The sequence below is a fragment of the Blastocystis sp. subtype 4 genome (assembly GCF_000743755.1).
Source record: "Blastocystis sp. subtype 4 strain WR1 chromosome Unknown seqid_0295, whole genome shotgun sequence".
Lineage (NCBI taxonomy): Eukaryota > Bigyra > Opalinata > Blastocystidae > Blastocystis > Blastocystis sp. subtype 4.
In genome coordinates, this window is record NW_014569252.1 from 1 (window position 1) to 14,154 (window position 14,154).

The window sequence follows — 14,154 nt, forward strand, 5'->3', positions numbered from 1 at the left end:
TTTTTCTGGAATTGAGTGAGAGTGTCCATTTTCAAGGCTTATCAAATGTCGCTATCTCTGGATGGAGAGAGAATAAGTGGTAATGATGTTAGGACACAGAACAGTATGCTATTCGTTGTTGTTATTGATTACTGTAGCTATGGCGTGTATGGCCGTTGCAAATATTGTAAAGAGTTCATTAGGTCCTGTTGGACTGGATAAAATGCTTGTTTGACTGATATGACTGTTTGTGAGGATGTAGGTTGACAAAGTGGGTGATGTAACAATCACAAATGATGGAGCAACGATTTTACAAAAGTTGGAGGTGGAACATCCTGCTGCCAAAGTGCTTGTTCAACTCGCTGACCTTCAGGACAAGGAAGTGGGAGACGGAACAACGAGTGTAGTTATCTTTGCTGCAGAACTCCTAAAGGTTGAAGTTTTGGGTGTGTATGACTGTAGAACGGTCTGGATCTGATTCGTCTTTCTGTCCATCCGACTCTGATTATGAGTGGTTACCGTCTTGCTCTGAAAGAATGTATTCGCTATATTCGTGAGAATCTTCTCATTTCCAGTTCTCTCATCACTGATGAGGTTTTATTCAACGTGGCTAAGGTAATCGATTTCTCAATGAATTGATTGTAGACCACACTGAGTTCCAAGATTCTAGGTGCAGAGACAGAAAAGTTCTCTCAGATGGCTGTAGAAGCGGTTGAACGAATCCGTAACGAGGACATGTGTTGGATGGAGATGAATTTAATATGTAGTGATGGGAAGGTGAAGTATCCGATCGAGAACATTGGTATCATCAAAGCTCATGGTCAGTCTGCTCTGGAGAGTGAATTAGTGGATGGTCTAGTCCTTTCAGGAAACCGTGCCTCCCAACAGATGCCTCTCCGTATCAAGGATGCAAAGGTGATTGTGATTGACTTTGCTCTTCAACGTTATAAGACACAAATGGGCGTCGAGGTGAAGGTATCTGATCCGGACAAACTGGAGGAGATCAAGCGAGAAGAGATGGAAATCACTCGGAAGCAGGTAGAACGTGTGTTAGCTACAGGTGCGAATGTTGTGGTGTGTGGACATGCAATTGATGATTTGTGTCTGAAGTATCTGGTGGAGGCTGGATGCATTGGTATTCGTCGAGTCAATAATGATGATTTGATTCGTGTATCCAAAGCCACAGGAGCTACCATTGTTGTCGTATGATGTGAGAAATGATGATGAGAAGTAGAATATGAGTGATTTTGAAGGAAATGACACTCTGGACTCTTCAGTTCTTGGTCATTGTGAGTGTGTTGAAGAGAAGCGTTTGGGTGACTGTGAGTGTACATGATAGGACTCATATTCAGACGATTTTATCTACTTTGAGGGTCTTCATACTACTAATGATCGAAGTGTCTCTGTTGTGTTGCGTGGTGCTAATGACATGATGCTACAAGAGATGGAGCGATCGTTCCATGATGCTGTTTGTGTGGAACAACGAGTGATGGAGAGCAAATCCTTAGTGGTCGGAGGAGGAGCAGTGGAAACTGCTCTGTATCTCCGTCTTCAGGACTATGCTATGAGTCTGTCAACCAGTGAACAGCTTGCTGTCCAGGCTTTTGGCAAGGCTCTTTTGATCATTCCCAAAACTCTGGCTGTGAATGCAGCGAAGGATGCCACCGAACTGATTGCGCAGCTTTGTGCTCGTCATGCCAATCAGGAAGATCCAGAGGCTTGTTACTATGGATTGGACTTGGTGGCTGGAGCCGTGGTGAATAACTTCAAGAAGGGAGTATTAGAGCCTACAATGAACAAGGTGAAGTGTTTGAAGTTCGCTACAGAAGCTGCTATCACTATTTTGCGTATTGATGACATGATTAAGATCAATCCTCCTGTAGGTATGAGGGAGAGAGGTAATAAGTAGCCTGAACAAGATCCTGGAAATAGTACACCGAGAATCATGTAGTGAATGATGGGGTAAATTGTTTCCTCTTTGTTATCAGAATGGATGATCATGAATCCAAAACCAAAGTTTCAAGGAAACGAATGATGCCAAATGCAACAGTTCATCACATTCCTTGTGAAATCGAGTACACTGGAAATGCTCCGGTAAATGATTATTTCGTTATAAAAACTGGTGAACAAGTGAATGAAGCAATGTTTCGAGGAAGACTCTTACAGGGAAAGGAATTCTCTCTACCGAAGGAGCTTGAAGGTAATTCTAACGGTATTCATTTTATACCTAGGTGTAGTATTAGTAAAGGGAAAGGGAACTGATCGAAAAGATACATATGATATAACTGCTTCTTTTGGTTCTGTAACGCAATGGTATACAGATTCAATCCCAAAAGATCACGAAGAAGGGATAATGGATCATTGTGTAGAATGGTGGAGGATCACCCGTGCTATCAATGAGGACTTGTATGTTTGTTTCAAACAGAGGAAATTGAAACTAAATTGACATGAAGACCATGATTAGAAATTGGAATGCAATCTCTCACAGTAGAACGAAAGGCTGAAGGGAGATGGTGATCATAAATGAATGATGGAATCAGAATGCTTGCTGCAGTAAGCCGATTCTGCGATTGAAGAGACCTAATCCACTCGATCAAATCATGATACAATGATACAAGTGAAGCATTCGAACTCTTGGATTTGTATCCGTAGGGTGGCTCAATGATGATGAAAGAGAGATAAGTACATTTGACAGAAGTACAATTCGTTTGGTTTGACTGTAGGTTACGTACTCAATTGTCTTTTTCAATTCCATCTGCTTGAAGTGAATTGATTCCTCAGCGCCAGAATCGAGGATGTGAGTATTCTTTTTGGCACACTCAATTACAGAAAGATCAATATCAAATCCTTGGAACTGACAGTTATGAAGATGGTTCCATCTATCTGTAGTAGCGGATATCCTGCATGAAGCAAACTCAGGAATCTGTTCATATCTACATCTTAATAGAGTAATTCCTTCTACAATTCCTTATAATCCGAAATGAGTCGCTTTCGTTGAAGAGTCGGAGAGTCATTCCTCACAAAGCTGTAGAACTCTTGAAGAATCGTTCCTGAACCACAAAATGGATCGATTATAACACAGTCACTCTCCTTCATCCTCCAAAGAACGCTGTATCCTACTATCTCTCATCAATCTCCAATCCACTCACAGGCAGCTGCTAACGTTTCACGAAGAGGTGTCTTTGAAACAAAACGACGATAACCACGTTTGTAGAATCCACCAATTTCCATACTCACTGTACAATAATCGTGATGAAAGAGGAAATAGAATGGAATCGATACAGAAGATGGATCAACCCTTGACTTAAATAGTCGCGTCTTCAAAATACGTTCTTTGATTGCTTCTGTATGATATAAGTGTGATTGATGTGATGTCTACCAATTACAAGTCATTACAACATGACTACGATGTGTACTTGCGGGCAAAATGTTCTAGATGTCGGTAGAGAGAGATGATTCACTCCATTTTCCAACTGATACCATTGAGAAGCATAAAAGGACCCAACCCGAATCCGTATACTTTCTACAAATAAAATAGAAGAGTTATAGTAACCCAATAGTCGAGACTGAGAAGCAATACACAAAGCATCTTCTAGTGGTACTATCTTATAATCCATCAATCATCTATCATGAATACAATCCAATTCTGCTCCTCCTTTGATGAGAACAATGTGATTCACCTTTTCGTTAATTCGTGCCACTAGACTCTTGATCTCGGATATTAACAATCTTTCAAGACCTGGATTCACAACGAGAAGGTATCGATTCATGTTGTTTGTTTGACCTGCCAAGATCTCACTATCCCCGCATTTTCGTCTATAGTCTTTTCCTCATTGAAGATAGCGTTCCAAGAGTAGATCATGGAAATAGAACCTATAGAGAGTCTTCTTTTATGGAGTATGATATTTTCTAGAGCCACCAACAAAGGAGGACTCTATGCGTATAGAGGAGGAACGTGAAGAGAATAACTACTTGCAAGTTCGGCATAAGAAAATAAAGAAATGGTACAACGATCATGAGGACTTGAAAGAAAAGTAGATGATGATATTGGTATAATACTCTAGATATGGAAGATTTCCAATGTTCTGGCAAGAATTGAAAGATTGGGAGTATTGGCGAGAAGTGGAATCAGAATATAATAAATCAATATATGAAAGTGTTGAATCCTTTCCAAAACAAGAAAAGAGGAATCGGTGGACGGATGCATCGGCTCTTCTCAAACGTTCCAAATGGGAGAATGACCGACGATATATCCAGCCAGGTATCTGTATTAGATTCTGCTTTAGGACTAGGATTGAGTGTTGCTGTTGCTTCTGGGGTAATTGGAATTGAACAAGTTCAAGAAATCCAGCTACGTGTCCGAATCCGAGATTTGACCTCTCGTCTTGATCGTGTGGAGGCGGAAGCGATCATGATTTCTGCAGATCCGAATCGGTCTCCTTCTCCTCCTCCTGTTTATGACTCTACTGGCAACCGTATCAATACGAGAGCAATGCGAATGCGACGTGTGATCGAGAAGGAGCGTAATGAACTAGTAGAAGAGATATTAACGTTGAATCCATTGTTGCGGGTACTGAAAAGTACTATTGGTTTTATTCGTAGAAGAGTCTTCACAATTGCAAGTATCAACGCAAGATCTATATTCCGCAGGATAAGTATCCCAATTATAATTTTGTTGGTCAAATTTTGGGTCCTCGTGGGAAGTCTCATCGTAAACTGGAAAATGACACACATACAAAGATCATCATTCGTGGTAAGGGTTCTTCTCGGGACGGAAAGGGTTCAATTGATGGCATTGGACAAGATGAACCTTTGCATGTGATTATTACTGGAGATCGAGAAGAGGATGTTCATGAAGCCGAAAAATCGATTCGTGAGATTCTCAAAGTTAAAGATGATGACAAAAACCCATTTAAGCAGGCGCAGATGCGAGAATTGGCTATCATCAATGGCCAAGTGGCTGTGGGTGTATATTGCAGTATCTGCGGAGAGCGAGGTCATAATCAATACAATTGTCCAAATAAACCACGTATGTCAATATACAAATCATTGATTAATAGGGAGTTTCACTCCAGCTGAAGTTGTGTGCTCTATTTGTGGCGAAACATCGCATTTGACTCGTGATTGTCCCGAGCGCCATAACAAGAAGAAGGTGGAGGAGAGTCGAAAACGAGATCAGGCCTATTTGGAGTTCATGAATGAATTGGATGGAGGAGGCATTCCCACTGAGAAGGAGGAGCCCAAAGACTTACCCTCTCCTCCAGTAATGCCTTCTGTGATGTCGCCAATGGCATCCAGTCCCATTCCTATTCCTGAGAGTGACGATATGCAGTTGGATGACCCCACCAGCGACTATACAGCTCCAGGGACAATGATTCCACCAGCACCAGTGATGGTTCCAACACCCAGTCCAGTCCCTCCTCTTCCTACAGGATCGCTTCAATCGATGGCTATGCTTAGTACACCTACTCCACTCCCTATACAGACAAACACACCCTCGCAAGTACCTCCAGTTCCAATTATCAGACCAGGTTCGATTTCCTATGCTTCGCCACCGTCTCTAACCTGGCAGCAACAACAGGCACTCTTATCAAATATGCGTATGTATGCGGAATGATTTTAAGTGTAGAGGCTATGTTTGCAGCAATGTTTCAAGCCCAACAGAAGTAATCTGTTGTTTAGTCTTATGTTTGTTTGGTGCCAATTTCGTTCTCAATGGAGAAAAAGAAGACTGGCAAAACAAATAAGAAAGTAAAAAACCTGTTTGCAAAACTTGACAGTCAATTCAAGAATGCAGGTGAGATTCGCGGAAACCTAATAATGTAGTGAAACAACAACATAAGAAGAAAGAGAACCAACCAAATCAGTCCCATGGTTCTGAAATCGATGCAAAGAAACCAGAACCTACACCAGCAAAATCGGACCTTGTACCAAATAAAGTAGAAGTAACTGAAGAAACGGTGAAACAAGTGGAACAAGTTCAGGTGGAGGTAGAGACAAAACCTATAAAACCAAAAGAGCATCAACCTCGAGTTAATTTTAAAGGAAGAACTGGCGAGTTTAGGAAAGATGCTTTGTTTCGATCCATTCCTATATCTTTACAACGGAATGTATACCGAGAAACTGTAGCATAGTGGTTGTTATTGTGACATCTAGAGCAAGCATTCAGCAACCGACCTTATAACCGATATTGTGAGGTCAGGACCCCTTCATGATGATGTGAGTAACGTATTTGGAACCAAATTTGATGGTAAAACCCTTGGCATTCATCTCCGCAAAACAACAAAGAAGGTTCCTGTTCGTGTGGTTCATCCGAGATACATTACTGCCCGTCGAGAATGGCTCAATGCCAAAGAACGAAAGAGTCTTCGTATTGATGGTTCGGAGTCGGATCTCCAGTACAGATGCGTTGACTGGTTTACTGTAGATATGACAGCTATTTGTTTTTGAATGAGTGTTGGATAGAGTATTTCAATTCTTTGGAAGGAACAACCGAAGAGTAGGAATGCTTTTGGGGTATCAAATAGAATTCAATCCCAGATCAAAGGGATGGGAAAGGAAGGTTGTCTAGTTCGTATCACGCGTTCTTCCCTTCCTGAGGATATAGGATTGGAGGGAATCGTTCTTCTAGAAACAAAGAATCAGTTTACTATCATAACAAAAAAGAATTGTATTCGTAAAGTTAACAAGAAGGATCATGTTTTTCAAATATTGGGTATTTCAAGTAGGATTTTTGGTGATTCAACTGATAGATAGAACCAGTTTCCTTATTGGGCTCCTTCTTGTGTTCACATTCAGACTATGAGTTTAAAAGACATCCAAATCAACAGCTATTCACTTTGAAGAGCGTTTACTCCTATGTTTGTTCAGATACAAATCACATTTTCTTTCAGATAACTATGTTCTATTGTTTCTGTTGGAATGTGGTCCCATCATCAATATTATGAGCAGAAAAACAGACGTATTGTTGAACAGATTACAAAACAAGGAGAGTAGGATCCAAAGAGGTGTTCGAACTGTTTATGTAGATCAAAGTCATCTATTTTTAAAGGTGTATCGGTTTATATCGATGGTCATACACAAGTTCCATATCTAGTACTTCGTCAAATGATTTGTGATCACGGGGGACGGTTTGATCCATTTTTTACAGGATCAGGAACAACACACTTTGTGGCAGAGAATTTGTCTTATGCCAAACTTAAACAACTGTCTTACTCTCTGATCTCAATTATGTTTAGTAAATCCAAACAATCGATGTACGTGGTCTCGCCCGATTGGATTACGGAGAGTGTGAAAGCTGGAAAACGTCAGAATGAAAGTGCATTTAGTATTCTTAAGGTACAGTATGGGATTCAACGTAAGTATGCATTTCTGTGATCATCGTAGAGTCATTTTTGCAAAAATCCAATAAACCATCTATTTCGGTATCAGAGGGATTTGATGTGAACCCAGAAGATGAAGTAGATCCAGAAGATCTGTTGCAAGAGAAGACAGCTGTAGATCAGGAATACCTTCCTGAAAAGGTGTTTTCGAAAAGTCGATTTCATGTAATGGGAGAGATTAAGGGCAGTCTTCAAGACCAAGTCACTCGAGAGTATGTGAAGAGTCAGTCTCTTCCTCCTAGTGATCGATGACATAGTACATGACTCGTAGCTCCCCCAGGACCGAATTGTATTTATGCTCATATCGATATGGATTGCTACTTCGTTCAAGTGGCTCTCTTGAAGCATCCTGAATTGATTAATCATCCTGTGGGTGTTGCAAGTAGTGACTCGTATTCATTAGTCTCTTCTATGAGTGTAGACAACACAGTGAAATTAGTTCTTGTAATTACATCGCTCGTTCTTTTGGTGTTACGAAAGGATTATGGATGGGACGAGCAAAAGAATTATGTCCCGATCTAATCATCCTACCTTATGATTATGACATGATTCGCAAAGTACGAGTTGAATGATTGATGAGAACTAGATTAGTCATATTGTTTATGAAATTGTACAGAAATATACTGTTGTGATTCAAGTTGGGAGTTGTGATGAGTTATTCTGTGATCTATCCCATTATCGGGATAACCACGGTTTTATGGAGATTTGCCAACAAATCAAGTACGCTTTATGGAGTGGAACAATTGATAGAAACGAAATATTTGAACGTACAAAATGCCATTGCAGTATTGGCATCAGTCACAGTTTGTCAATGTGTCGTATTGCTACGAAGAAGTATTTATTCTCTCTTTTCTCTTATCTAAGAGCCAAGCCCAATGGATTGGTGTATATTTCTTACGATGAAATTCCAGTAATCTTACATTCTTCTCCCATCACTATTATTCCTGGCGTTGGTCGCTCATTAGAACAGCAGCTCGCTTCAATGGACGTGAGTACTTGTGGCGAGTTGGTCAGTCTGGAGGAAGTGAGTGTATAGTGAGTGAATCATCCATAGAATCGATTGGAGAGTGTAGTAGGGAGAAAGACGGCAGAAATGCTTCGGGCATATGCTATGGGGCAAGATACCCGTGTATTGACAGTGATTCCTGAGGTCCGAAGTGTTGGAGTTCAAGTTTCATACGGCGTCCGATGTGTTTCTCGCAAGGATGTAGAGGTATACGTTTCATCATTATGCAGAGTATCATAATATCAGAAGAATGAATGATAGATGCTAGAATCGAAGATGAAAGAACAGAATGTAAGTGGATTCAAACTCACTTGCAAGCTGTATAAGAAACGTCCGAATGAACCAACAGTAATTATTTGGAATTCCTGTTATCTAGCCAAAATTCATGGGTCATGGACCTGTTGATATTGTGAAGTGAATCTCTTTCTCTATTGAGTGATCAATAGTGCTACAATCACAAATCCTGCTCCTATTCATGATGCAACTGTTCTATTCCATCTAGCTATGACTCTCTGTGATTCTCTCTCCATTCAACCAGAGGATGTACGTGGGATTGGTCTTTCTCTCCATAATCTCACTACTCACGTTCCTCTTTTATTTATCCTTCATACATAGCAAGAACTTCCTTCCATCCATCAATTCTTCAAAGTCTCCAAGTCTGACTCTTCACTAAAGCGTTCTCAATCCACTCCAATAGCTTCTCTTCCTGAACCCAATGAGAAACAGTCCTTCTCATCACCTTCATCTCCTACACGAATTACTGTGAAGCGTGCTAAATCTCAGAAACTTCCCATCATTGAATCGCTTCTGCGAAAAGGAATTCTACCATCTAGTGAGCAACATCCTCGTCCAATGATCATGCTCCCTCAAGTTGCTGATTTAGATCTGGATGTATTCGGAACACTTCCAATTGAGCTTCAGAGAGAGATGGCTCACGCATATTTGCGGGAGAATACCGATCTACCTAAGAGACATGAATATGTGTTTCGAGACGTGATTCATAAAGAGGAACGGTCATGGATTGAAGCGAATACTGAAGAAAGAAAGGATTTGAAGCGATTCTTGGATTCGGTAAATGTAGATGTTATGAATGAATTTGACGTTATGCAAATTCGGCAGTATATTTGGTCTCATGATCCTACGGAAGAATTGGAGGATGTATTAAAACAGATGTTGGAAACACGTTGTCGATTTGATCTACCTGGATCATGGAATGTTGTAAAGGCAATGAAAGATGTAGTTCTTGAGGATTCCTGGAAGGAACTCGTTGATTCGTTGTCATCTGTTGTTGAACATTCTATGAATCATTTATAACTCAGTTTTCGATTGTTTGTTGGAGTTCGACAAATCATTTTTATCTGATTTCGTTTGCCCCTTTCAATGTCATTTCTGTGATAGGGAGTGAAGTATAGGGAGTTCCAAGATATCAAGACACAACAGCTCTTAACACCTTTGAGTGTTACTGTGTGTACTGAACATCCATTGGAAGATTTGTGCAATGATGAAGTGTTTGTCGTTTGCAATTCTCCTGATAAAGGATATAGCGCTTCATCTGGACGGAGTAGTCGAAGAGTCGTTGTCCTTTCGAGTTCTTGATTTTTAGCTCTCTGTACCACTATCAAGGGTAACAGAAATGGCAGAACAACAGTTAGAAGAGTTATGGTCCAGCTTTCTGATTGAGTGCAGCGTAGTATCATCTCAATTGGAATTTACATACAGGCACTATCAAATCAAGACTTTTTCATACCTCTATTCATTCCTACAAGAACAAGTGACTCTATTGACTATATTTCATACTATAGATGGAGATACAGTTCGCCTCTTCTCCCATGATAACGAGATCATGAGGTCATTTGATGTGGTCAATTCTCAAGATATCTATCTGGTACGATATCCAGGACCTTCAGATGTATCTGTTATTAGTAAATCGAATATCCGTTCTTTCATTCATGAACAGTTGCTGGTTGGAGTTCTATTCATTTATAAGTATAGCAATCTCGTGATCAGTTGAAACAGAAACATTTTTCCAAATCTCTCTTCTCCATCTATCAGATCTGTCTTCTTTTGCAATATCGTCCCTCTAATCCTTCTCTTTATGGTTCTATCTTCAAAGTAGTCTTGAAAATGAGTCTTGAAATCTAGTATATTGTAGAGGCCTTGGATACATTTCGAGAATGGATTTATACAATGTTCACTCCAACATCAGCAGTTTCAGAATCTCTCGAAGAAGATTCTCTACATCGCCATCTTCTAGCTGAATCACATTCTGCTCCCACTCTCCAGACCGTGACTCAACAACTATGGCATGCAACACGCAATTTTCATTATTTAGTATCGCGTCGACTTGTTGAATTCTCTCTTCTCCCACTATTATCTCAATTCTCTCGATCTGTCTTTGGAGACTATCTCACTACCTTACAACAATCATTACTATCAATAGCGCCTTCTCATCTTCTTCTTCTCTCCTTAGCTTATCTTCATCACTCTCTTGCTCAATGTATCCCTGCTTCAACACCTGAAACCGAAAAGAATACTTCCAAGCCAGTTTTTCATGGTTTGAAACTGATGGGACTTGAAACAACACTTAGTAGCATTGTTGCTGGAAAGTGTCAAATAACCGTGGGATTCGTCTCTAATCAAATCTGTGAAATGCTTGCTACATGGCTCCAATTACCTCAAATTTCATCTTCAATCACTCTTTCCTGTCTCAGCTATCTATTTCCAGCTTCACTTCCTTATGCATCCTCATCTGTCATCTCTCAATTATTACAACAAGTATCGCTGAGTGGTTGTAATTTTACCGTATTCCACAGATGTATTCAATCTATCCCACCAACCTACTTCTCTCAGAACTATCGTAGTATCATTCGATATGTGAACAAGAGTGTATCAGCAGCTGCAATGACTGAGAGGACAGATGTATCGTGAGCGTTTTGAAGTCATGTGATGTATAGACCCACTACTGGTGGTCATTCTCGTTCATCGTCACATATGAGTGGTGAATTTGGGGAGATAGGGAGTGGGTCCTCTCTTTGGAGACCTCCATTCAGTATCTCTCGTCCATCATCTGATCCGTCACGATTGGATGGAGATTCAACTTCAGGTCAGAGTGATGGATCTGAAAAGACTTCTGTTGTTTCATCACAAGAATACGAGGAGAAGAAACAACTTCTGTTGCTCTTGTTACAGCGAATGAATGAGTGTACATCTGTTGAAGTACGAATAGAAGGAGGTAATCAAGGATAGAGAGGAGATATTCCGTTATTGAATTCTTTATGGAAATTACTCAATGCTTGCTATAACCGTGATTATTTTCAGTTTATTAGTCAACTTCTTCCTTTTGTGATTCGCAATTATACAGTATTCATTAACTTCATTTCTTAGTATAGAAACGTGAAGTTCTGATTGTTCTATCGGATGTCATTCAACATACCAAGTATTTCCAGTGTACCCAACAGAAACAAGAACAACTCGAACAAATCTTAGGTATCCTTCTCGAGAATGTTTCTGATATCACTGAGTACCTTCAAAATGGTATGAATGATTCTATGTTTCATATTCAGACATATTTTTGGAATTCCTAGATTGTAATATAGGTGAGAGTCATTTGCGAGTAATATGAATATATTTTGTTTCATGATCAGATCTGTGTAAGATTGGTCCTTCAAGTGTTAGATCCTGATCATCAAGTAGAGAACCCATCCTTGATTGATGATTTGTTTCATGTCTGTGAGAGTGCTATGCAAGCATATAATCGATTAATGCCTTCTGATTGTTATGAATCTCTTCGTTCTTGTTTACTTCAACTCTTGCAATGTGTGTCTTTCGGAGATAATTATGACCTTGCCTTTGATTTGTGAGGGATACTGTGAATAGGATCACATATAGTCTTAATCATTCTCTCTTGTCTTTTGGTTATGAGTCTGTAATTACGTTCCAAATTCTGAAGCAGATGATCTTAGTTCTGGCAAAAATACTTCAGACTTATAAACAGTCTGAAGGTGATCCTGGAGAGGATGGTCGAATATCCTTTGGTGAACAGGAACAGTCTTATCAAGCATTGAGTGTACGTGATTACCAGCTTGTTGTGAAGATTCTCTCTGTTGTCATAATTTACTCATCCACTTTACGTCCAGTGGTTCTTGCTTTGTATAGGTATCGATGATTGATGAGTCTAGAGAGTTGTGTCGTCATAGCATTGAATTGGCTTTTCAGGCTGGTTGTCTTTCACAAACAGGACAACTCCTGGAATTATACTTAAAACTATGTACAGAATCTCCACTGGAGCATGTTGAAGATCATCTCCTTCTCTTACTTACGATTGTTGTAAGAGTTGATTTGTCGAATAACTACTAGTCTACACATACGTGTATCCCATTTCATGTGGAAGAACTAGGAAATGATGAGAGTGCTAGTAATCCTTTTCTCTCCATTAAAGATATCCAAGAAGTTGCTATTAAAATGATTCGATTATCCAATCCTGAAAATGCGGTGGTTCCTCTTTCATTTTATGTACTGATCTTCGATTACACTCATTTCTAGGATATATTACTGAAATGTATTGTAGCAACCTATATAACTACAACCAAAACAAAGCGAATCCAGTCAGTTGTAGGAAAAGATGAATATACTAACTGAAAGGGGTTACAATCGAATTATCACTATTACGATTTCGATGGAGATATGGCAACAGATATCATCTATGATATTATTAGTATATTAGATTGATAGTAACTGATTTGTAGTGGCATCTGTTGAAACTATTTATGGAGATATCCGTCATCACCTTGAAATTGGTATTGATATGGATCAATGCAAACAAACAGAATCCTTCTTGTTATTTATGTTGAATGTACTGTCAAAACTGGTAATCCTCTTTGGACTTGGAATGAACTCTAGTTCAAACCTAGTGAAGCATTACTGAGAGTTATCACTGGACACATACAACTTATCTCGGAATTACATAAGAAGTGTCCATTGTCAACAGATGATCAGTCGTATCTCCTTTCGATTAAACGAATGTACTCTACCAAGTTTCCTTCTATTTGAGTTGTCTGTTTCAAAACAAGTCGTGTTTTTGAAGGATTAGAGAAGTGCTTAGAAATAGCATATCACAACCACGTATTCCTGAATTCATCAGAAACACATATTGAGGGATGAATTGTGTTTCGATGTACTATTATTGACTATTTTATGAATTCCAAAATCTAGAGAGTAATACTATTTGTTCATTGGATGAACCAATAATTCACGACTAGTAATTAGCTGTTATCATAATAATCAGTACTAGATCTCCTCACCTTACTATTTCTTTCGTTGGTATGAGAGTAGCTGTACTTTTCGCTGTCTTTGCTGTGGCCTTTGCCCTGGATAATGGTCTTGCTTTAACTCCTCCGATGGTGAGTTGTGTGTTTTGTTTATCATTTGAAGGGTTGGATGCAATGGGAGCAGTTCCGCTGCAATATTGATTGCAAGAATTACCCTAAGGATTGCATTTCCGAGAATCTGTTCATCGACATGATTGATCATCTTGCTGATGATGGGTGGATTGAATATGGATATGATGTACCATTTTGCAATTAGCCTCAAGCTTAGATGGTCAATATTGATGATTGTTGGATGACTCACGATCGTGATGCCAACGGAAGATTGTATCCTGATCCTGAGCGTTTCCCTCATGGAATTAAGTGGCTTGCTGACTATGCCCATTCGAAGGGAGTGAAACTAGGAATCTACAACGATTACGGAACTAAGACTTGTGGAGGTTATACTGGTTCTGAAGGCCAT

General features: G+C 39.7%; 5 protein-coding genes across 5 annotated transcripts; all 5 read left to right on the forward strand.

The window, feature by feature from the left end:
* Positions 1-139: 139 nt before the first annotated feature.
* On the forward strand, positions 140-1,930 carry JH06_5395 (hypothetical protein; the record flags this gene model as incomplete). The annotated part of the gene is made up of 8 exons (XM_014670298.1): positions 140-208; positions 242-412; positions 442-594; positions 625-716; positions 747-1,182; positions 1,214-1,301; positions 1,332-1,858; positions 1,889-1,930. 8 exons carry the CDS (start codon positions 140-142, stop codon positions 1,928-1,930), a joined length of 1,578 nt encoding a protein of 525 aa, XP_014525784.1.
* Positions 1,931-2,010: 80 nt separating this feature from the next.
* JH06_4057 (ribonuclease H2 subunit c-like protein) lies at positions 2,011-2,425 on the forward strand (the record flags this gene model as incomplete). Its single annotated transcript, XM_014670299.1, has 2 exons — positions 2,011-2,179; positions 2,211-2,425. The coding sequence occupies 2 exons, from the start codon at positions 2,011-2,013 to the stop codon at positions 2,423-2,425; spliced, it is 384 nt and encodes a 127-aa protein (XP_014525785.1).
* Positions 2,426-3,839: 1,414 nt separating this feature from the next.
* Positions 3,840-5,596, forward strand: JH06_4058 (hypothetical protein; the record flags this gene model as incomplete). The annotated part of the gene is given in 6 exon segments (XM_014670300.1): positions 3,840-3,876; positions 3,893-4,013; positions 4,044-4,240; positions 4,272-4,549; positions 4,582-5,008; positions 5,040-5,596. 6 exon segments carry the CDS (start codon positions 3,840-3,842, stop codon positions 5,594-5,596), a joined length of 1,617 nt encoding a protein of 538 aa, XP_014525786.1.
* Positions 5,597-6,325: 729 nt separating this feature from the next.
* On the forward strand, positions 6,326-6,822 carry JH06_4059 (hypothetical protein; the record flags this gene model as incomplete). Its single annotated transcript, XM_014670301.1, has 4 exons — positions 6,326-6,395; positions 6,445-6,478; positions 6,507-6,678; positions 6,736-6,822. 4 exons carry the CDS (start codon positions 6,326-6,328, stop codon positions 6,820-6,822), a joined length of 363 nt encoding a protein of 120 aa, XP_014525787.1.
* A 78-nt stretch (positions 6,823-6,900) lies between these two features.
* On the forward strand, positions 6,901-8,785 carry JH06_4060 (DNA repair protein; the record flags this gene model as incomplete). The annotated part of the gene is made up of 9 exons (XM_014670302.1): positions 6,901-6,971; positions 7,008-7,336; positions 7,366-7,602; positions 7,633-7,753; positions 7,783-7,918; positions 7,948-8,391; positions 8,416-8,598; positions 8,629-8,715; positions 8,744-8,785. The coding sequence occupies 9 exons, from the start codon at positions 6,901-6,903 to the stop codon at positions 8,783-8,785; spliced, it is 1,650 nt and encodes a 549-aa protein (XP_014525788.1).
* Between the last annotated feature and the right edge of the window lie 5,369 nt (positions 8,786-14,154).